General features: G+C 40.2%; 1 protein-coding gene across 1 annotated transcript in view; it reads left to right on the top strand.

The window, feature by feature from the left end:
- The window catches only part of DYTN (dystrotelin), a 66,637-nt gene that overhangs the window by 3,072 nt on the left and 38,508 nt on the right, over nt 1-25,057 (top strand). The window contains 7 exon segments of the mRNA XM_070458432.1: nt 1,815-2,016; nt 3,889-3,974; nt 4,496-4,596; nt 9,686-9,757; nt 10,012-10,175; nt 16,368-16,479; nt 17,874-18,019. Of these exon segments, the coding sequence (XP_070314533.1) occupies nt 1,815-2,016; nt 3,889-3,974; nt 4,496-4,596; nt 9,686-9,757; nt 10,012-10,175; nt 16,368-16,479; nt 17,874-18,019 (883 nt within the window).

Raw genomic sequence — 25,057 nt, 5'->3', positions numbered from 1 at the left:
TGTGAAAGAATCCCTTTGAAGAAGGAATTCTTGGCCTAAAATTTTTTTATTCATGGATATAGATAAATCACTAATTCCAGAAATTCACAAAAAGACAGAATACGCTCAAAAAGAAATTCACCCTCAATTATGCTGTTTTCCTGGAGAATGTCTCCTAGTAAAGAAATTTAGCAGCCAATGTTATACGAGCCTCCATCATTAATGCCTGTAATTGATGCAGTGTAATTTGAGGGTGTACCTTTTTCAACTTTTTATTACACCTGGCATCAGAAACAGTGAATATAAATAATACTCATGGGAAATAGCAACAGTGCACACAGGAAGAAGTTGGAAGCTTCTACCTATAGAAGATAGCCACACAAAATTAGAAAACAAAAAGAAAAGTCCCAGACACCAAGATAAAGTATATCGTGAGCTCCAGGTGGCAGGATCTGGGGAGCTAGGGAGCGTTGCTGACCAAATCTGGTGGTGAGATGAATGGACACCACTATTATCTGTTTTGCTGTAGTATAGAATTCTCTGCAGAAGACACAGCCTCCTGTGTACCGCAAGCCAGGCTGAGGTGATAGGTTTTGCGATTGAATAATGATAAAAGAGTTTGCAGCCTCCACCACCTGCAGCCAGGTTTTTATTAAAGTCACATCCCCAAACCTACCCCTCACTTCCATAGACTCTCCCCTTAAAAGCGGTATCAGAGAACAAATAAAAAATTTTATTATACTTGCTAGATTTCTCATCTGTGAGATTGATTTACGAAGTAGACAGAAACGCGGGGTTTTATCACTGCACAAGCTGAAGCATTTTAAATGCCAGCAGCTCTTGGTGCCACTGACATCCCCATCTCTCAGATGGCACGAGTAGGTGTTTATTCATTTTGTCTGTCATTCTCCATCTGCAAGAAACCATAGGGTTGGTTCTATTTCATTCTCCCTTATCTTCATTGCCTTGTAACATTTTTAGGAGAATGTGATAAAAAAAAATATGTAAGAAATAAACCATTATTGTTTGTAAGCAACCTTGGTTTTATTAAGTGCCTTCCAGGATAGTGATACTGACGGGACCAAGATCAAAAAAAATAAATATTACTAAGGCAAGAGTGAGATCTAAAGAGTGATAATTCAGCAACTGTTCTCTTATAAAGATCACTGGGTTTTTTAAGTAATGCAAGTGTGTTTTAACATACAATATTCCTTCTCGAGCTAGGCTATGCACCAAGAAAAAAAGTTATGTAAACATGAAAGGTGAATTTTCTCAATCCACTTAATAAAGAGTATAAAAAATGCTTTTCCCAACTTATCACCAGTATTCTAATTTCCTCAGAAAGCTGTTTTCAAGCTTTTCACTTCTTTACCTTTTAATTTCCTACTTTAAAGTCACATCTTAGAGGTTATACTGGGAATAATGTTCTAACTTTCCTTCACTAACAAACGCACTTTTCCAAAATCAAATCAACTGTCAGCATAGGAATGCCTTAATTATGTACAAGATGGTGGCTCAGATGGTGAAGAATCTGCCTGCAATGTAGAAAACCCAGGTTTGAGGTCGAGAAGATCCCCTGGAGAAGGAGACGCATTCCAGTATTCTTGCCTGGAGAATCCCATGGAGAGAGGAGTGTGGCAGGCTTTGTCCATGGGGTCACAAAGAGTCGGACAGGACTAAGCGATTAATACACCGTGTCCAAATTGTGGTCATATGTAACTCCCTTAAAAATAGCTGCCATAAAAAAACTGTCTTATAGACTAGATGATGTTTACTTTTTTTGAAGCCTTTTGTTCCCATCACAGATGATGCAGTGTTTCCTTTGCTTCCTGCAGTGGACTTGATTGGCAGTTCTCTGATTCAGCATGCCCTACTACGTCAGAGTCTCTGGGAGGCAGGAGAAAGCAGCCTCTCTCTGCAGCAGCTTTTTCAGGCTCTGCAGGAGATGTTCCAGAAAGTCAGAGTGGAAAAACCAGGACAGGTGTGCCCCAGGGCTTCGGAACTCACTCTGAGCCTTCTCACTACGATGTATGACAGGTGAGGGTGAAGAGATCAAGCTGTGACCTAACAGGGGGTGTGCAGTTGCCCCTGGTCACTGACCAGCTGAGGATGTCTAATATTTGCTCAGGGTTTGAGGTCTAAGAAAGCTTCTTTGTTTGTTTTCCTCAAATGTATTACTCATTCAGAAGGGGAACAAAGAAGTACATGCTTAACAACCTCACTAACATAAATGACTCATGCAAAGCAATAAGGAGGAAAATCCACATTTTCATACAAACTGCATTTCCACTCTAGAGAAGCATGCACACCTTTTTCTAGGGCAATTACATCTATAGATTCTAAAAATTACACTTTTTCTTGCTCAGTTGCTAAGTCGTGTCTGACACTTTGCAACCTCATGAACTGCAGCATGCCAAGCTTCCCTGTCCTTCATTATCTCCTGGAACTTGCTTGAACTGATGTCCATTGAGTCAGTGATGCCATCCAAGCGTCTCATCCTCTTTCCCTCCCTTCTCTTCCCTTCAATCTTTCCCAGCATGAGTCCCCAGTAATTTACTTATTTGTTTATTTCTTTATAAACATTTATCAGTTTCTGTTTGTGGGATAAGGTTGAATAACTTGTGCATAAATGGCTAACCTCTTGTCTTAGTCTGTTTGGGTTGCTATACAAAACTATCATGGACCAGGTGACTTAACAGACATCTGTTTCTCACAGTTCTGGAGGCTAGGAAGTCTAATATCAAAGGCAGCTGCAGACACTTGGGTCTGGTGAGAAACCACTTGCAGCCACTCAGAGGTCTATCTTCTGGCTGTATCTTCACGTGGTGGAAGAGAATGAAAGAGCTTTCTGGGGTCTCTTTTATAGTAACAGAAATCTAGTTCATGAGAGTTCCACCTTTGTGACCTAGTCATCTCCCCAAATCCTACCTCTAAATAGTCTCTCACTGGGAGCTAGGATTTTGACATATGACTTGGAGAGGGAAGGTACATAAACATTTCCACCTTGTCAAAGACTTGATTATGCATGCTCTGGAGTAAGTGATGTGTGTGTGTGAGTGTATGTGTGTTTCACTGAACCCGAGTTTATCACTTTTTTGCTCCACTTCAGCTCTGTTTATCTATGTGGTCTTGACCCAGTTGGCTTCATCTTGTAGAATGGACTTTTAAAAACTCGCAGTGAATATAAAACATTTGGAAGGTGCAGAAAAGAGTAAGGAAGAAGCAATATCACCCCCAAAGCCTGCATCCTAGAGACAAGGACAGTTTAACCATTTGGCAAATTCCTTACTAGTTTATTGTTTATTTTTTGTCATGCAAATAATATATAAGTATGTCCGCAAGTGACTTTTTTTTTTCTTGATTTCAGGCATTAAGCTTTTGGCTGTCCTTTCTATATTCAATGCCTACATCTAACAACCCACCTGCCTTACATTGTTCTGTAGCTTTCGCAACTGCATAGCTGATGGGCACAGGCTGATGAGGCTCTAGGTAGTGACCTGAGAAGAGGCAGATTTTTTTAACATAAAGGTTTGCTTATTCTGCCTGCCCTTTGGTCCTTGTCTCTCTTGTTTGTTTTCTGGGCCCGTGAACCCTAAAGAAATTGAGACCACCTGGTCCAGGAAGAGAGGGTGCACCCCTGGGTCCCCAGCACCTAGGCTAGTGCTTTGTACCGAGAAAACACCCAATAAACCTTTGTTGAACACGTGAATGGATAAATAATGAAGGATGAAATATTTCTATCCAATTCTTAGTCCTGTCAAATTCTAGACATAAGAAAACAGACCATGAAGAGCGCAAACTTGTAACATGATGTCAGGAATGTTCGTTCATAGTCATGGTTTTTAGAAGAATAACCCTGCCTTTCCTATTCTTGCCTGTTGTTTTTCTGTTGTTGTTGTTGCCATGCAGCACAGGAACGGGTTTTCTCAAGCTTGCACCTGCAGCCGCCGCTCTGATCACCCTCTCAGGGGACAGCCCTCTTACAAAATACAGAGGTAACATAAGTAGGAGTTTAGAGTATCTGAAGTGTGGTGACCAGCAGATCTCTCCAACACATGACCGTCTTCACTCACTCCTGTATCCCCACTGCCACACGGCTCTGGTTCAGCATGTACCCAGCAAAACTCAGAATTTTCCAAAATGTTGATCTGTGTGTTCTAACTATTCAGAATTTGGTTATCCTTGATATTTATTTATATAGAGATTATTCAGACATCAGTAGTTCTTATTCTCTTAAAGCAGTCCCTATTCCCATCACCATTCACCAAACTCGTGGTCTTTGCCATCGATGTGCTCAATTATCAAAAATTAGAAATGTGTGTGGATCTTCACTACTTTTCAAGTTATTTAGTTTGGGAAGCCTTCAAAATAGCAAGCGAATAATCAAGAATTATAACTTACCCCTCTTTCCCCCTTTAGACCCACAAATTAAGTGTTTAGGATTCAAAGCACATACTCTTCAAAGATACATGGCAAGTATTCAATTAAAGGTTTCTCTTCTCCCTTATATGTCTAGCTCTTTTTCAGCTCTATGCAGAAAATAACAGGGGAGGCCATGATTTGGGGGCACGCATGACTCAAAGGGTTTTGAGAAACCTACTAACAGATCTACAACAGGTAAACCTCTAATGCTCAAGAGTTGTAAATGTGTTCCAGTTATATTTGTCATATTAATTATTAAAGGATCTTATTCTTTACAGTGTCAATTCTATCTTGATATAGTTCTCCAAGCAACCTCTCTCTTCTCTAGCCACTGGTAATATCTGAGTATAGTCTGACCTATTGCAATTATTTCCTAACTAGTTTGCCCAACTCAAGCCTCTCCTTTCTCCAACTCTTCCTCCACACAGCAGCTAGTGACTCTTCCAAATGTCAATGGAAATGCCTAAAATTCCTCACTGGCCATTTCTGTCTATAGAATAAAACCTAAACTCCTTAGTTTCACAAGCAAAGCTTTCTCCAATCTTATATTTTCAAAAAGAGGTAAAATGATACTTATACAAATTTAAAATGAATGCAAACAAATAAATATTTGTAACTCAAATATGGGTAACTTAAAAGTAAATAAACATAAAAATGTATTTAATTTTTTATTTATTAACTATAAGAGGGCTCCAGTAAGATGTCACAACAAGTTGAAAGAAATAACTAAAGAACAAACTGATAGATTAAGAATGTTGTAATGAATTTGCAGGTGGACTTAAGAGTGGCTTGGGTAGAGGTGGGAGTTGTCGCTCAACCAGGAGAGAATTCATTTGCATGTCCATAAATAGGAATTATTTGCATTGCGATCAGTTGTCAACAAGTTGACATTAATCTCTATAAAATTATAAGGTAGCCTAGTCAAAGAGAGTGATGCACATCTCTATAGGTTCAGATAATCCCCAATGAAAAGATATCCAGTGGTTTCCTCTGTGTGTTAATTTTTCCTTATGCTCCTTCCAGCTTTGTCTCTCCTGCTTATCAAGGTCTTTACTGTACCTGACATGCTCCACTCCTGGCTTGGGCAGGTACATCTATCTACAACACACTGCCTCTCCTTTCCTTGACAGATACTGTTTGTCTTTCAAGTTTACTCAAAATATTTGTCACCTCGTCACCGAAAACTTCTTAAACTCCTTGTATATAACTGTGTTATAGCACTTGTCAAATTTTGTTGCAATCATGCCTTAGATATGCGCTTTTCCCACTAGGCTGCTTCTCAAGGGCGGTGATTATATCTCAGTGATCTTTATGTCTCCAATAGCTTGAAAAGTGCTTGATACTAAAGTCTTCATGGGTGCATGCATCTGTGCTAAGTCGTGTCTGACTCTTTGCAATCCAGTGGACAGTAGCCCACCAGGCTCCTCTGTCCATGGGATTTTCCAGACAAGATTCTTGGAGTGGGTTGCCATGCCCTCCTCCAGGGGATCTTCCTGACCCAGGGATCGAAACTGCATCTCCTGAAGCTTCTGCATTGCAGGCAGATTCTTCACTGATGAGCCGCCAGAGAAGCCTACTAAGGCCTTTAACAAGTGCTTAATGAAAACACAGATGAAATGCAGCCCTGAGTACTCAATAGTTGATTTCCATCATTTCCTATGCTTTAAGAATGTGCAAATATAACATTGTTTTCATCCAATTAATAAGGAATCTAACCTCCTTAATGTAAATATGCTTCTTAATTGTAAAAAAATGACGTAACCAAGCAAGGTCTTCTGCAAATGGGTTATGTAGGCTCTGGATTATTTTGTGTACAAGTGATTACTGTCTCTATATCTTTTACCCCTGCTTTAAGGATGTCTCTATTATTCTTCAAGCCCCTGTAAAATCCTCAAACCACTGTGGAACTATAGTAATTTTCTGTCCTTTTCCCCCTGGTTCTGAACTGTAGGGAAGAAAAAAATTCTTTTTCCCTTATCCATCTTAAGTTCTGTGTCTGGGGCCCTGTAAATCAGACTTGTAAAAGAATTAACAAGAGAAAAACAAACCAAAGTTTATTCATGTGTATGGTGCATGGGAACACCCAGTGATGAGTAACTCATCACTGAGTAGATACAACTCCGGCTTGTAAGCTATTTTACACTAAACAAAGGAAAGGGGACTCTGGGCTTCTAGGTGGGGGAGGCAAGTTTATGAGAGGATGATCAGGAAATAAATGGTGAACAAGGGTTGTTTAGTAGGGTTTGTTTGTTATGCACATTTAAGTCTGTGATTTCTCCACTAACAAGGGTTGTTAAGAGTCCTCCTCTTCCTAGTAGGTAGAGGCAGACACTATTGGTTAAAAAAAAAAATTTCCTATATAAATGTAAGTTACCTTTACAAAAGGAAAACCTGTGTCCTATTTTTAGAGCTTTTCCTGCTTCTATTGGCTCTCAATGACTTTTAGTTCAAAATAATACATATGCCAAGGAGGTTTATTTGGGGGTGGCATATTCTGGTACACTGGAGAACCAAGGATTCTGAACAGGGAATTATTACGGTAAGAGTGGGAGGTAGATAAGGAGAAAGATTATCAGACAAGGAATATGATTTAGAAAAACCTACCCAAATTATCTTACTTCCCTGGTGGTCCAGTGGTTAAGACTCCACACTTCCACTACAAGGGGGATGGGTTTGATGTCTGGTCGGGTATATCCTGCATGCCTGGCATGCATTGCAGGCCATGCAGTGCTGCCAAAAAATAAAATTAAATAAATAAAATATAATTACTTTTCCCCAAAATAATAAAAATTTAAAAAGCTACCCTTGCTTTGATTTGGTCTTAATATTAAGAGTTTATATTCATACCGATTGCAATAATTTGTATTTAATTTATTCTGCAAATTTTAAACAGCGTTTAAGATGCTCATATTTCTTAAGTGGAGCAATGATCTTTTTTTCATTTCTAAGGTTCAAACCTCAGATGTAGTTTTCAAAGAGCTCTTCTGGTGCTTGCCCCAGCACATGGATCCTGTCACCAGTTTTCTACTGACTCTCAGGCATATCTTAAGAAGCTACTGCCCCAACAATCCCCACTTTTTGGGGGGGAGACTGGGAAAATCTGCCCATCCTTTTATGCAATCAGTCTAGTTAGACTGAAGTGGTGAAGTGGATGTGATGAAAGAAGGTGGACGGAGGGGCATCTTCCTTCTGAAATCCTATGCCGCTTCCTCACTAGTACAGCTGGCCCCAGGCTGGCTCCCCACCCAAGAGGTCCTAAAAATCTGCCCTTGTTTTAGGCTCAACCAAGGTCAATGAGCTGCTGAAATGGCAGCTCCTGTTGTGCTCTCTCCCCCTCATGCATCAGTAGGCTTCTGAGAAAGCTGTTAGGAAGGTGGAGATTTGCATAGTAAATTATCATCCCATTGACTTCCATTAAGAACACCGAGATGGGTTCCCATAGAAGACTCTGGGCCCCTCGGTGTGATCCCACCCCCTCCCCCGAGAATCCTAATTATCATTTCAAGTGCTGTTCTGCCTATGCTGCAGGCCCTCTAGCCACATTTAATTCTTCCTTAGATTATCTATAAGAAATTAGTCAAATGGGCACAAAATCTTTGTGCATACACTTAAGAGCCAAAAATGTAGGTTAAAAACCACAACAGAAGTGAATTTTCTTTTGATTGATATCAGAATCCCAGAACTGGCTAGTGGATCCTATCTGATTCACTTTCCTTACTGTACAAATGAGGCTAAACCTCTTTCCCAGAGCTCAAGATACCATCCAAATAAGTGGTTCAGTTAGTTCATCAGTATTCACAGGCCAAAGTAGGGGTAATGAGTTATTTTTTCAGACAAAAGCCAAATAACACATCATGTTTAGTTCAGCTGGTGATGGGGTTATTATTAATTTAAAGTACAAGCCATCTTGTCACGATTACACAAATGTTTGTTGACTTCTGCCTGGCTAATTGTCAGCAAAGTGGTTCTAAGTGCCACTTTCCTGATTAGAAGAATGTTTATTCGAGTTGATGGACTCAGCAGGGGGGTCTTTGAAATTACTTCTGAGCTTGGGAGCAATGCCTGCTGACAATCTGTGCTGTAGAAGGCATCAGACATGAAATTAGGACACGTGACCAAATGGGCATAAACGGAGGTGACAGGTACATGTATCTGTGCATATAGTTAATGTCAGGGCCAAGTCCCTGGCCATCTCAGCAGTCACAGGGTGTTCTTAGTCCTTTAGTTAAACTCCTTAGTGTGGCTGAGTGAAAGATGGAAAGCACTGAGTGAGGTAGTGTTAAATCAAGCCATTGGAATACATGAGTTCCAGGTGTGACAAAGCTTTGGGAGAACCCCTCAGCAGAGTAGAGTCTTAGAGGGAGATCTCTTTGTATAGTAATTCGCATCTATTTTGTTTGTTTGTTTTACCTTGAGCAAAATATCAGATCTCAATTATTTCTTGTTGTAAACAAGGATAATAACTGCCCTGCCTCAAAAACTGGCATTTATTAAAATGAGATGATGTGTGTTTGAAAGGTTTTCCTTAAAACTGCCCTGAACTTTAATATGGTATTGTTGTTACATGTAATTCATAGGTGAAAGAGGGCAAGTTCAGTTCAGTCACTCAGTCATGTCCGATTCTTTGAGACCCCATGGACCGCAGCACTCCAGGCCTCCCTGTCCATCACCAACTTCCGGAGTTTACTCAAACTCATGTCCATTGAGTCGGTGATGCCATGCAACCATCTCATCCTCTGTCGTCCCCTTCTCCTCCTGCCTTCAATCTTTCCCAGCATCAGGGTTTTTTCCAATGAATCAGTCCTTCGCATCAGGTAGCCAAAGGGTTGGAGTTTCAGCTTCAGCATCAGTCCTTCCAATGAATATTCAGGACTGATTTCCTTTTGGAGTTTCAGCTTCAGCATCAGTCCTTCCAATGAATATTCAGGACTGATTTCCTTTGCGATGGACTGGTTGGATCTCCTTGCAGTCCAAGGGCAAAGAAAGGTTAAATAATTTAACTGGAGTCACAAGAGAAACATGGAAGCCCTCCCTGTATTGCCCTCATTGCCAGAACTTCTTACTCTCCTCGTCCCAGCCCCATTTCTCCCCACTTGTTCATTCTGTCTCTATTCATACACTGCACAAAATCCACATGTCTTGTTTGCCTAATTGAAACAGTTCATCCAGCTTCAGACACCAAATACGTGTGACTCTTTGGCCATAAGTGGCACTGCTCAGGTGTGACTAGCGGCCACCCACTTCATTTCTTAGTCACTGACACAGGGTTCCTTGCCTCTTGTAGATTCCAGCTGTCGTTGGGGAAAGTCGTGCCCTGCGCTCTGTGGAGAGTGCTACGCGCAGCTGTTTCCAAGGGGTGAGTGCCACGCACATGTCCTTGGGAACTGGGGGCAGACGCAGCTGCTGACCCATTTCAATCACAGACCTACTACTCCACACACATCCCAGACAACCTAATTCAGGAGGTAAATTCACCTAATTCACCTTTGCATGAGATAAACTTCTTCAGCAGAGTCAACAGAAACAGAACCAGAAGAGAAGATGAAAACACATCTACAAGAGACTGCAGTCCTGCTTGGAGACATATTTGACTGTGCCACTGTTTTTCAGGTGTTGAGCCCAGTAATCAAGGAAGAGAAATTCCTGTCTTGGTTGCAGTCTGAGCCTCCCATCCTCTTATGGATCCCAACCTGCTACCGACTATCAGCCACTGAAATGGCCACTCACCCTGTTCGCTGTAGAATCTGCAGGAACTTTCCCATCACAGGACTGAGGTACAGTCACTCATCACTGTTACACTGACCATCACTCTCCAGATGGATCGAGAGTTGGAGCTTCTTCTCTCCAGATGCTTTTTGTTGTCCAACTCACACTTTTAGAACTCAGCTAATTTGGTGGGGGTGGATAATAATTTCCTGTATGAGTGATCCTGCTTATATTTTATTTTGCTTTCTATAATTGATAGAATATTAAGTTCTAGTGACACGTATTCAGACCACTAGATATTTTTATTCCTTAAAGTAATGTTGTCTTTTGTTACCAAAACTCTTTTAAATATTTTGTAGTTAACCATAACAATAACAATAGTTTACATTTTTTGTTCTTTAAAAATATTTTTGAAGTTTAATTGATTTACAGGGTTGTGTTAACTTCTGCTGTACAGTAAAGTGGTTCAGTTATACATACATGCATTCTTTTACATATTTTTTTCCATTATGGTTTATCACGAGATATTGACTATGATTCCCTGTGCTATAGGACCTTGTTTACGTTTGCTAAATGTTGAACAAATACTAGGTTGTGTGGTTCACATGGATCATTTGTGGAAAACGTTATAACTCCATATAAAAAATGGTGTTATTGTGCCTAATGGCGGTATTATTATTATTTAGCAGGGAAGCTAAGTAACCTAAGCTTAAGCTCACGTGGTTAGCAAGTGGCTGAGGCCCGAATCCAGAGTCCCTGCTCTGCCACCGTGACGCTCTGCTGCCTCCTTGTGCGGACAACTGAAAACAGTCCTTGAAACCGAAGAGATGATGAGGTTTTATGGGAGCTGCTCATGCCAGAGCTTCTCTTTTCCTGGAGGAAAAGGCAGATTTGAAAGCTAGGTTTGGACATAGGAAATTCAGATCTTTCCATGGCTTTGAGATGACAGTCAAAATCCCATCTTAGGAAAAGGGTGTTGTAGGTTTCCTCCAAATAAAACAATAAAGAAGTAACATTTGAGTTATTATTAAAGATGGGGAGGAGAGAAGGAAGCCAGCAAGTGGGGGCCAGGCAAGTGGGTGACCATCACCATGGTGGATGAACACAGGTGTAACAGGGGCTAGTGATGTGGTGGAACTGATGAGCTAGGACAACCTGGGAACTCAAAACTGGTTTTAAGAGGGGGTATGCGCAGAAGGGGCAGGAAAAGCGACATAAAAGAAGTCTGATATAAAATAGGTGTGTTGAGCTCACTAAGAACTGGAAATCAGGTTTTAATTTTGCTGAGGAAGTGAATTGATTTTGCAGAGAATTCTGAGGACACAATGAAATTTCACTCACAGAAACTCTTCACAAATAACACAAGTTGAAACAAAAAAAAACCAATGGCCCCAACTGTTGGTAACCAAGCAAGCTAAACCAAAGAAATATCCACACTACAATGAAAAGTAAATTCTTTTTTTAATTGGGCTGTGGGAAAACATTAATATGATTTTCCTTATTATAAGTATACCATAATCATTTACTCAATAAACAAACATTACATAAACAGTTATGCTGTGTCCTGTACTGGGCCAGAGACAGAATTCGTTTTTGCAGTTACATAAAATACAACTTTAACATTGACGTATTTTTTTCAAAATCATTATGTATAACATAAAGCATGTATTATTATTTTTATTTGATCAAGGAGTCTTAGAATGTGAATGACTTGCTTAGGTCACTCAAAAAAAAAAATAGCAAAAGCAAGGGGCCAAATATGCCATACTGTAAGTTTTAGGTTGTGTCCCTACCTACTAAGAGTAAGATTAAGCTTCTTCTTAGAAAGGCCTCTGTGACCCATCTTTCCTCCTAGAAATCTAAGGCAATGTACAGTTCTCCTATATGCAGACAGCTGAGTCATCTGGGCATGACCTTGAGCTTCTCTAGACCACAGTTTCTTTGCAAGCAAGAGAAGGATGGGTGAATCAAAGAATGACTTAGGCTTCTCTTAGCTGTAACAATCTGAGCTTGTTAGAAAGTGCTTGAATACATTACAGGTCTAACCTTAAACCTGTGGTTTTGACTCTCAGAAAACCCCAGCTATAGCATCAAGGCTTTTAGTTTCAGTGAGAGTCATAAAGTCATCTTAGAGCAGAAGTGTTCGCAGATCTGGAGTTAGCAGGAAGAGGGCAAGACTTGGCCTCCTAAAGTCAGAGAGAAAGACCAGAGATTGTTCCTAAGCTGAGGGTCCAATTTTAGCAGGATGTGTCACACTTACACTCCTGAATAGCCATGTAAGTATGAAATGAGATTAGGGGAAATAACGTGGTCCTTTGTGAGTAAGAGCATCAACAACAGACCAGCTCATTATCCACACTGCACCCTTTCTCATGCCTCTGTTGGTAGTTTCAGAGCATGGAGGAAATAAGCCAAGGTTAGGGTCACCATATTCTCCTAAGGAATCAACTGCAACCATACAGTAAAGCCAAGTAAAGCAGCCAGTACAGATGGCTTATCAAATCATCTTAGTAAAAAATACTTCACGTTATACATAGCACGTCTCCCTGAGTACGCATGTTGAATGATCTTCAAAGCTTTGTAAAACTTTACAAAGGCCTCGGCTTCCCTGGTGGCTCAGATGGTAAAATGTCTCCCTGCAATGCAGGAGACCCGGGTTCAATCCCTGGGTCAGGAAGATCCCCTGAAGAAAGAAATGGCAACCCACTCCAGTATTCTAGCCTGGAAAATTCCATGGACTGAGGAGCCTGGTAGGCTACAGTCCATGGGGTCACAAAGAATTGGACACGACTGCGCAACTTCACACTCTTACAAGGCCTAGAGGTCAGGATTTACTAGCCCCATTTTCCTCCTTGAAGAAACGAAGTCATTCATTTAACTTAATCAATAAATGTTCATTGAAAACCTACCAGGTATCTTCAAAACCATGAACTTAAGTTTCTGTTTCAAGGTCATCTTATAATAGTGGCATGTGACTCTAATCAAGTCTCCTGCCTTGGTATTCTATTTTATATATACATTTGGTGGTGGTTTGGTGGTTCAGTTTGCTAAGTTGTATCGGACTCTGTGTGACCCCATGGACTGTAGCCCACCAGGCTCCTCTGTCCATGGGATTCTCCAGGCAAGTATACTGGAGTGGGTTGCCGTTTCCTTATTCAGGGGATCTTCCCAACCCAGAATTCGAACCCAGGTCTCCTGCACCTGCAGGCAGATTCTTTACCAACTGAGCTATAAGGGAAGCCCTTATATATACGTGTGTTTATTTATTGTTTACTTACTTGGTTTAAGCAGGTCTTAGTTTCAGCATGCAGGATCTTTTAGTTGCAGCATGTGATCTCATAGTTGCGACACATGGGATCTAGTTCCCCAACCAGGGATGGAACCCAGGCCTCTTCCATTGGGAGTGTGGGGTCTTAGCCACAGGACCACTAGGGAAGTCTCCCCTTGGTGGTCTATTACATGGGTTAAAATAGCTGGATCTCCATTCAGATGGTATCCCTGGGCTCAAAGCCTAATTAAACCATTACTAGTCATTGTGTAACTTTGTGTGTTTGCTTAAGATGTCTTTGAGTTTTAAGAACTGATTTAAAGAAATCGGTTTCTTCAAATGATGGTAACAATAAAAATGCCTTCCCTTAAAGAACTTTCATGGGGATTAACTACATCAATGTGTGTCCCCTGCCAACTGCACAGTGAGGGCTCAAAAATGTTTTCTATGCTACTGTGATAGCCCTTCAAAACTCTATTAATACCCCACTGTGAGTCTAGGTGTCAGGGACAGCAGTGAACAAGGACCGTGAGAGCTGGCCTCATAGCACTTGAATTCTCCTGCTTTGCCTTCCAATGACTTTGGTCAAAAACCCTTCTGCCATCTGGCCTTAGGAACATTCCAACTTTTTATTCCTCTGTTCTGCAGAGTTATCTGTAGGTCTGATAGATCTGACAAGCTCTAAACCCTTCTTCACCCCAGTCTGCATTACCTCATACCTCCTCTTCTTTCTACCTGGGATTTCTTTCACCTTAATCTCCCACCCAGCATTCTACACCCAGCACGAGCCTCACTTCTTCCATGAAAGCTAATCAGACCATCCCATCCCCAGGTGTCTTCGCCTCTCTTCCTACTGCATTTATTTTCCATGCCTCTCACTCTGCACTTCATCACACGGTACTTAATTTTGCTAGTTAGTATACCTCAAGTTTCCCTATCATCTCTTTGCAGCAAGATACAAAACTTGAAGAGTACAGGAATCTTGTCATAGTTTTGCTTTTGTAACTTTGGAAACAGGAATGGATAACTTAAATGCTTTCTGGGGCAAGACAAGTATATAAATGAGGGGAAGAGGCTAGGGAGGAACCCCTAAACTAGCTACCACTTTGCCCTCGCCCATTGTTGCCACTGACGGGGAAGACACGACTTTATGTCACAGAAACTGTAGTTGAATATCAGTTAAATATCCGGGAAAAAGGTATAGATAGAGAAGGGAACCCTCCTACACTGTAGGTGGGAATGTAAATTGATATAACCATTATAGAGAACAGTATGGAGGTTTCATAAAAAACTAAAAATAGAGCTACCATATGACCCTGCAATCCTGGTCCTGAGCATATATCTGGAGAAAAACATGGTCCAAAAGGATACACGCACCCCAGTGTACTTTGCAACACTGTTTACAATAGCCAAGACATGGAAGCAACCTAAGCATCCATTCACAGAGGAATGGATAAAGATATTTTGTGTGTGTGTATATATAATATAATTGAATATTGTTTATATAATGGAATATTGTGTGTATATATATTCCATATATAATGGAATATTACTCAGCCATTAAAAAGAATGAAATAATGCCATTTGCAACAACTTGGATGTACCTAGAGACTGTCATACTGAGTGAAGTAAGTTAGATAGAGGAGAAATATTGTATGACATCCCTTACATGCAGAATCTAAAAAGAAATGATACAAATGAGAATTCCATTAACAGAGGAGCCTGGCAGGCTACAGTCCATGGAGTCGCAAAGAGTCGGACACAACTGAGCGACTTTCACTTTTGGGAGATACATGTACACACTGCTATATATAAAATGGATAACCAACAAGGTCCTACTGTATAGCACAGGGAACTCTGCTCAATGTTGTGTGGCATCTTGTTGGGAGAGGAGTTTGGGAGACAATGAATACATGTATGTGTATGTCTGACTCCTTGTCCACCTGAAACAGTCACAACATTGTTAATCATCTATACCCAAATACAAAATAAAAAGCTTTTTTGGAAAAAGTATAGATCCCTGAAATTTTACAAATGGTATGATTCTATTCATCCTTGAAATTTACTAATTCTTGACTGTGTGGTCTCACCAGCAACGCTCCTGAAAAGCACAACATTTTCCCTGAGTGCCTAAAGACACCCTTCCTTAGCAAAATGTCTCAAGATCTCCTCTTCTCTGATAGGTGATTTAAGGTTGTAACTGTTCATAATAGAGAGTCTGCAGTGCTGATGTGTTAACAAACTTGGCTGTGTTTGTCACTCAATCTTGGCTGTTGGAGAAGGAAATGGCAACCCCCTCCAGTACCTTTGCCTGGAAAATCCCATGGACGGAGGAGCCTGGTAGGCTACAGTCCATGGGTTCACAAGGAGTCGGACACAACTGAGCGGCTTCACTTGGACTTGGACCTTGGCTGATGGGGAACTCCCGCTCTTCACTGTATTCCTTCCTACGTACAAATTTCTAAAACAAAAATGACACATTTATTTTAGATTCTTTTATCTATGATTTTATTTTCCCCAATACCACACAGGAATGCAGGTCCAATATCATCACATCTCACAAATTCTCAAGAGAATTTAGAATTCTAACTTTTTGGAAATCTCCCAGGTTTCTTTAAATTGGCAGTTGCATTGAAACTGCTCAGACATTTTGTGCAGCTACCCAAAATGTGACCGCAAACTTCAGAGTGTATCCTAAGGGTTGTTGCACACAGTCCCATGCATATAAAAGACACTTGGTATTTTTTGGTGGGGGAGAGGATAAATCAGCCCTCTTTACTATAGTTTGTTGACAAAATTATATTCATTTAATGTCATATTATAAAAGTGACTAAATAAAATACATGATAAAAAGAAGATCTAACTGTACATTCACTCAATAGCTCAGATCCTCAGATATCTCTTATTTATCTTAGGATGCTCCTTCTGACTAATATTTTCTTTGCTCACCTATGAATAGTGGTGTAAGTCACACTTCCACTTTAATTGGCAGATACCGCTGTCTGAAGTGTCTCAACTTTGACATCTGCCAAGTGTGTTTCTTATCTAGTCTTCAGGGCGAGTCCCACCAGAAGTCTCATCCCGTGGTTGAGAACTGCATCCAGGTAACATTTAACACAATGTACCAAGCTATTCATAAGTCTTATCAGTGAGAGCTATAGCAATGAAACATTCCCATCAGGAAGACCACAGATTCTACTCCTTTCATACATTACAATATTTAAGATTAAAGAAGTGGCAAGCTCAACCTTAAATATCTCTCAATATACATATACTTTACACTGTAGATTTTAATAAAACCTTTTGGAGACAATGGGCCAGAGTCTAATCCGAAGCCACTGACCAGTACTATGTGTAAGAAAATATCTGAGGAATAAGAAGGGAAAGTCATCGGAAATGGATACAGATTAAAAATTTAAAAACTCTCATTTGGTAAAAAGAAAAAAAAGATGCAATGAGGCCTCTAGTTGCTAGTGCATTTCAGGAGAAGTTTTCTTTTTCAACATGTCTTTTCCTCGGCACTAAAATTCAAGTATATTTTCCTTAGTAAAAACAAAAGAGAAAGATTACTATCTCAGTTTTGGCTGGAGCCAGTATAAAATTAGATTTATAGGTGACTTTCAAAAAAATTTTAAAGAAAACTATAAATATGCAGGAAGAGAATTCAGCTCATGATAATAACAAAGAGAAATAGGATACTTTTAAGGCAGAGAGCATTTAAGATTTTCCAGAAATCACTTAGTAGAAATCAGTTTCTCCATGCAGTTGGCCTCACTTTCAAAATCAAAATAGTAAAAGCTGTTGACTAATTACCTTTACTGAGGACAATTTTCCCTCATGATCTCTTTACCATGAATGGTCCACAAAAGTCAAGTGCCTCAATCTTGCCAAATAATTTTCAGAGGATATTGCTTTACTAAACTTTATTAACTCGGATTCTCAGGTTTATTAGCATATGATCCTAGGGAAAAATAGGTCTTATCGATGTTAGACTGACACCATGTGGTCATTTTGTTATTACACTTTAGATTTCAAAAGTTGAACATTCTAAAACTTCTCATTACTTTGTTTCCTTTTGGCTTATGTGTGGGGTCCATGGATGGACTTCAGGTGGCCTGTGAATCCACTGAACTTTTATGGAAAGTTAAATTTATAGGCATTTTTCTGGAAATAAATTTCCAAAGAATCCCTCCAATTAGCATCCATAGACACAGTTCTCTTTCACATCCTCTTTTAGTTTTAGAATTCCACATTCCAGAAGAGGAGTTGTTGTGGAAGTTAGGGGGTATTTAATTTGGAAATGAATATTATATGTATGTGAATAGAGAGAGAATGTGAAGAAGTTCAGGTAGGACGGAAGTAAGATGATTTTTCTGTGGACATAAAAATTAGTGAAATAATTTCAGAAACTTTCATGGCGGCCAGTCTACCGAAGTAAGGAAAGAAAACCACGTTAAGGCTGATCTGATGCCCTTTGTACTGTTGGCCATCCCAGCAGATGTCAGCAAAGGACAATACAAAACTCATCCTCAAGACCCTCAGAAATCTGCTCCAAGGGTGCTGTAGGAGAAAAGAAGCTGCGAGAAGGCAATGGCTCCTGGACAAGGTGAATCCAAAGGATATGGCTAACCATGCACGGGCCAGGTGAGTGGATTCCTGCAGGGTGGCAACCCGAAGCCTGGTACTGGGGTTATGCAGCCAGCCCAGGGCATCTGCAGCAGGGGAAGGGGTAAGATGCTGTTCCCCTCTAGAAAAAACCTTTAAAGTAGAACAAGAGACAAAATTACCTTTAAGTGGCCTATCCCATCATTTAGTTATCCCAGTTGAAGACCTCAGACAGACACAGATTTTTAATATTAGAGGATTTGAATAACTTTCTCCAACATCTTTCTTTTTCATTGGTTTACTTTGGAAAGCCTAATTCAGAATTAATATTTTATTTTAAAAAAGGAAAAGAAAGACACATTCCATCACTCACAACCATATGCTGTTCACATTTCAGTATTACCAAATCAGGAATTAGGCTGTGGATACAGATTTTCATTCTTTTTTCCATATGCATTAAATGGAGAGCATTTGTCCCGTCATTAGTGGTGCTAGTGGTAAAGAACCTGTTTTTCCATATGCATTAAATGGAGAGCATTTGTCCCGTCATTAGTGGTGCTAGTGGTAAAGAACCTGCCGGCCAATGCAGGAGACAAAAGAGAGGTGGGTTCAATCCCTGGGTCAGGAAGATCCCCAGAAGCAGGAAATGACAACCCACTCCAGTATTCTTGCCTAGAGAACCCCTTGGACAGAGGAGTCCGGTAGACTATAGTCCATAGGGTCGCAGAGTCATACAAAACTGAGGCAACTTAGCATGTAGCTTCCATCATTTCAACGACCTCACTCTCATCGTTATAAAGAAGTGCCATAATTTAGAAGCAATCCCTTAACATTTTGATTCTTTTCAAATTTTGCCCCCGCTAAAATTCTGTAGTCAACATCCCTATATGTGCATTTTCCTATATGTTTAATACTTCATTTAGATAAATTCACCCAAGTAAAAAAAAAAAAGATAAATTCACCCAAGTAAAACAGTTGCATTAAAAGTTGTGAATTTTGTTAATCCACAAAATTCAGAATGCTAATCTGTGTTTCAAAGGGTTACTCAAAGGACACCCATCACCCTGGTAACTGAGATCATCCATCACACACCTGAGTACCAGCCTAAAGATGACCTTTTAAAAGTCATCATGACCTGAAAGTTTGAAGTCATTATTTCTTTATAATTTAAAACTCCAGAAGATAAAGAAAGAGGCACTATTTCCATGGGCTTATGATCATGAAACTTTTGGGAGGAAAGCAGCCAGAATAATCCATGCACTCTTATTTTATCTACCAGAAGTGTAAAAATAGATCACTTTAATCAAATTGATATTAATTTGTTAATTTCTTCTGTAATTCTCTAAACTTTTCAGACATCTATCATATTCCATCTCAATCCTAGACCCTATTTGTGTGGTCATTTTGTCACTTTATAGTTTGGTGTAATTTCATATATTTTTATAGCTCTCTGAAAGGAAAAATACATATTGACTTGGAAATTAGATACCATGCCTATACCTGTACCACACTTACCTAGCAGGTGGTTATCACAGGACTCATAAAGTTAGAGAATTTGGCTAACTCTAGTTCATCTTCTCTTTGGCTGCGCTTGGTCTTGGCTGCTTTGGCGGACTTTCTCTGGTTGCGGTGAGGAGGGGGCTCCTCTTGGTTGTGGTGTGAGGGGCTCTCATCGTGGTGGCTTCTCTTGCCGTGGAGCACAGGCCGTAGCGCTCCGGCCCAGTCGCTGTGGCACGGGGATTTAGCTGCTCAGGAGCATATGGAATCTTCCTGGACCAGAGATCAAACCCATGTCCCCTGCATTGGCAGGCCGAGTCTTATCCACTCGGCCATCAGGGAAGTCCTGGCTATCATCTTGATGTATATCTTTAACATAGCACAAATAATTTAAATTTAAAAATAAAAGCAAAGATATCAGGTAGCAACTCATCTGTCATCCTCAAGCCATTTATTTCACCTTTCCCTAGCAGAGTAACACTAAACTCTGACAATTAGTCAGCTGGATTTATTGCGTACTTGAAATCTTCTCCAGATCCCTCCATTCTCATAGTTAGAACACCAAGATTGATGCTCTTATTTGCATTTCTTTTGGCCATAGAAGCCTGGCTGATCTTTAAAAAAAAAAAAAAAAAAAAATAAGATGGTATTCCTCACGCATCATTTCCCCCAAACTCACTGCAGGCCTTAAGCCCCTCCATTAGCTTCACATTGTTTTTAAGCTAAAGACTGAACATTGTAAGATGACTTAGAAAACTCCTGCGTGTTTGAGCCACGCTGGGAGCCTCTCCAGGTCCATTCTCCCCTCCACACCTCTGTTCTTCAGTTCTGCTCCTCCCTCCTCACCATAGGACTAAGCCGTAGCCCCCAATCTCACAATTAAAACCTTTACTTTAAAGAATTGGTATCCTTAGACCACCTCTTTGCATGGCTGGACTCCTTACCTCTTAAATACTCGCAAAAGGTCTAGTTAGATGTCAGCTCGTCCTTAAGGCCCTGCCTGATTGCCTATTTACCATTTTATCCCCTGTCCCCACTCTGACACTCCCAAACTTTCTCCTTTGTTGTATTTCTCTTCAAAAGTATTTCATCAGCATCTGATGTTCTATATATTCACTTTTTTCGCTTTAATGGAAACTCCATCAGGGGAGGGAACTTTCATTGTTTCCAGTTGTATTTCCAGAATTTACAGCAGCATCTCAGTATGATAAATGCACAATAAATATTTGCTGAATACTGATGGGCTGAATAATAAAATGAGTGGATGCATGATAGAGGAATTGATGGATGGTTGGATTGATAACATGGGTCTCTTAGAATGGAGTATGAAGTGTCACAAGGAGTAATTAATTATCCAGTGTTGGAAGACATTCAGTTCAGTTCAGTTCAGTTCAGTTGCTCAGTCGTCTCCGACTCTTTGTGACCCCATTAATCGCAGCATGCCAGGCCTCCCTGTCCATCACAAACTCCCAGAGTTTACTCAAACTCATGTCCATCGAGTCAGTGATGCCATCCAGCCATCTCATCCTCGGTCGTCCCCTTCTCCTCCTGCCCCCAATCCCTTCCAGCATCAGGGTCTTTTCCAATGAGTCAACTCTTCACATGAGGTGATCAAAGTATTGGAGTTTCAGCTTCAGCATCAGTCCTTCCAATAAACACCCAGGACTGATCTCCTTTAAGATGGACTGGCTGGATCTCCTTGCAGTCCAAGGAACTCTCAAGAGTCTTCTCCAACACCACAATTCAAAAGCATCAATTTTTCGGCACTCAGCTTTCTTCACAGTCCAACTCTTACATCCATACATGACCACTGGAAAAACCATAGCCTTGGCTAGATGGACCTTTGTTGGCAAAGTAATGTCTCCACTTTTTAATATGCTATCTATGTTGGTCATAACTTTTCTTCCAAGGAGTAAGCGTCTTTTAATTTCATGGCTGCAGTCACCATCTGAACTGATTTTGGAGCCCAAAAAATAAAGTCTGCCACTGTTTCCACTGTCTCCCCATCTATTTCCCATGAGGTAATGGGACCAGATGCCATGATCTTTGTTTTCTGAATGTTAAGCTTTAAGCCAACTTTTTCATTCTCCTCTTTCACTTTCATCAAGAGGCTTTTTAGTTCATCTTCACTTTCTACCATAATGGTGGTGTCATCTGCATATCTGAGGTTATTGATATTTCTCCCGGCAATCTTGATTCCAACTTGTGCTTCTTCCAGCCCAGCGTTTCTCATGATGTACTCTGCATACAAGTTAAATAAGCAGGGTGACAATATACAGCCTTGACATATTCCTTTTCCTATTTGGAACCAGTCTGTTGTTCTATGTCCAGTTCTAACTGTTGCTTCCTGACCTGCATGCAGGTTTCTCAAGAGGCAGGTCAGGTGGTCTGGTATTCCCATCTCTTTCAGAATTTTCCACAGATTATTGTGATCCACATAGTCGAAGGCTTTGGCATAGTCAATAAAGCAGAAATAGATGTTTTTCTAGAATTCTCTTGCTTTTTTGATGATCCAGAACATATTGGCAATTTGATCTCTGGTTCCTCTGCCTTTTATAAATCCAGCTTGAACATCTGGAAGTTCTCAGTTCACATATTGCTGAGGCCTGGCTTGGAGAATTTTGAGCGTTACTTTACTAGCATGTGAAATGAGTGCAATTGTGCGGTAGTTTGAGCATTCTTTGGGATTGCCTTTCTTAGGGATTGGAATGAAAACTGACCTTTTCCAGTCCTGTGGCCACTACTGAGTTTTCCAAATTTGCTGGCATATTGAGTGCAGCACTTTCACAGCATCATCATTTAGGATTTGAAATAGCTCAACTGGAATTCCACCACATCCACTAGCTTTGTTCTAGTGACGTTTAAACCTGGGACAGAAAGACAAAGAAGTCTTGTTCTTATCCAGTGAGTGGCCTTGGGGAATGTTTCTAAGACTTTGGTTTTTTCACCTGATGATAGAGATAACTTGTTCTTCCTACTCCCAGAGTAGTGTTTGTGGAGATAAGATGAAAAAAAGGAATTGTAAGCCCTGTGCAAACCTAGGACTTGCCAATATCCATTGGATCATAGAAAAAGGAAGAAAATTCCAGAAAAACATCTACTTTTGCTTCATTGACTACGCTATGGCCTTTGACTGTGTGGATCACAACAAACTGTGGAAAATTCTTAAAGACATGATAACAGACCACCTTACCTGCCCCCTGAGAAACCTGTATGCAGGTCAAGAAGCCAACAGTTAGGACCAGGCATGAAACAGTAGACTGGTTCAAAATCGGGAAAGAGCTATATACATCTGTATATAGCTTTATACATCAAGACTGTATATTGTCACCCTGCTTATTTAACTTTATGCAGAGTACATCATGTGAAATTCTGGATTGATGAAGGACAAGCTGGAATCAAGATTGCCTGAGGAAATATCATAACCTCAGATATGCAGATGAAACCATCCTTATGGCAGAAAGTGAAGAGGAACTGAAGACCCTCTTGATAAACATGAAAGAGGAGAGTGAAAAAGCTGGCTTAAAACTCAGCATTCAAAAAATGAAGATCATGGCATCCTGTCCCATCATTTCATGGCAAATAGATAGGGAAACAATGGAAACAGTGACAGATTTTATTTTCTTGGGCTCCAAAATCACTGCAGATGGTGACTGCAGCTATGAAGTTAAAAGACACTTGCTTCTTGGGAAAAAAAAACTATGACAAACCTAGACAGCATATTAAAAGCAGAGACATTACTTTGCTGAAAAAGGTCCATCTAGTCAAAGCTATGGTTTTTCCAGTAGTCATGTATGGATGTGAGAATTGGACTGTAAAGAAAGTTGAATGCTGAGGAATTGATACTTTTTAGCTGTGGGTTGGAGAAGACTCCTGAGCATCCCTTGGACTGCAAGGAGATCCAACCAGTCCATCCTAAAGGAAATCAGTCCTGAATATTCATTGGAAGGATTGATGCTGAAGTTGAAGTTGCAATACTTTGGCCACCTTATGCAAAGAGCTGGTTCATTAGAAAAGACCCTGATGCTGGGAAAGATTGAAGGAAGGAGGAGAGGGGGATGATAGAGCACAAGATGGTTGGATGGCATCAATGACTCAGTGGACATGAGTTTGAGCAAGCTCTAGGAGTTGGTGAAGGACAGGAAGCCTGGCATGTTGCAGTCCATGGGCTTTCAGAGTCAGAGATGAGTGAAGAACTGAACAACAGCAACGTGCAGAGCTAAAGGTTCTTAAAATGTCAGTGTGTTATATTCTGTTCACCAGAAAGTGCCGGCCCCGTGAACAAACACACAAGTTCAGTGTACTGCAGAGTAATCACTTATTTTCTTATACTCTCATTGCATTCTGTAAAAATAAGTGCACTGTGTCAGAAATGATTGTATCTGTCTGTTCATTAGACATAAATTCTCTATGAGCAGGGAGTTCTCTTTTTTTTTTTTTAAGTCTTTTTTGTCTGCAGTAACTCAAGATGGTAAGATACTTTAAATAGTTTTTGAATGAGGGAATGAAATTAAATGCAGTTGTATAAAATGAAATATGCCTGACCTTAAACTACTCTACTGTATGCTCTTTTAGCTATGTTGGTAATAAACACACATCTGCACTTACCCCTAGTATCTGACCCGGACAGGATGACCTGGGAGATTTTCTGTAGTCATCCCTGAACTTCTTTACATTCTCATTTCTAGATTGTCAAGAGGAAAGGGAATGGAAGTTTTGTTCCACTTGTTGGTTAATTAGCTCCATATCAACTAAGTAGTTGAAAGAGAGAGAGAGCACAGAGAAAACCTGAACTACTCTGCTGTTATTTTTTTATATTAGATTGAATAACTGACTTAACATTTTCTAACAAGATTCTCCTCAATGTCACACCTGATCATTAAAACTTATTACAACCTCTCATAAAACTCTACTTTTTTTTTTAATTTATTTTTTATTTATTTATTTTTTTATTAGTTGGAGGCTAATTACATTACATCATTACAGTAGTTTTTGTCATACATTGAAATAATTAGCCATGGATTTACATGTATTCCCCATCCCGGTCCCCCCTCCCACCTCCCTCTCCACCCGATCCCTCTGGGTCTTCCCAGTGCACCAGGCCCAAGCACTTGTCTCATGCACCCAACCTGGCCTGGTGATCTGTTTCACCCTAGATAATATACATGTTTCGATGCTGTTCTCTTGAAACATCCCACCCTCGCCTTCTCCCAGAGTCCACAAGTCTGTTCTATACATCTGAGTCTCTTTTTCTATTTTGCATATAGGGTTATCGTTACCATCTTTCTATATTCCATATATATGTGTTAGTATACTGTAATGTTCTTTATCTTTCTGGCTTACTTCGCTCTGTATAATGGGCTCCAGTTTCATCCATCTCATTAGAACTGATTCAAATGAATTCTTTTTAATGGCTGAAAACTCTACTCTTATAACAGGCTCTCCATTCAGTGTAATAGATCTGAAGTACCAATGTATGAGTGTACAACTGAACCAGTAGAAATAGCAGCCTCAGAGACCTTCAAACAAAAGCTTCAAAGACTATCTCAGACTCAGCAAACCAATGGCAGCAACCCACAT

Source organism: Odocoileus virginianus, chromosome 30 (assembly GCF_023699985.2).
Source record: "Odocoileus virginianus isolate 20LAN1187 ecotype Illinois chromosome 30, Ovbor_1.2, whole genome shotgun sequence".
In the NCBI taxonomy this organism is placed as follows: domain Eukaryota; kingdom Metazoa; phylum Chordata; class Mammalia; order Artiodactyla; family Cervidae; genus Odocoileus; species Odocoileus virginianus.
The sequence above is the reverse complement of the archived record's forward strand: the minus strand, read 5'-3'. Positions and strand labels throughout refer to the sequence as shown.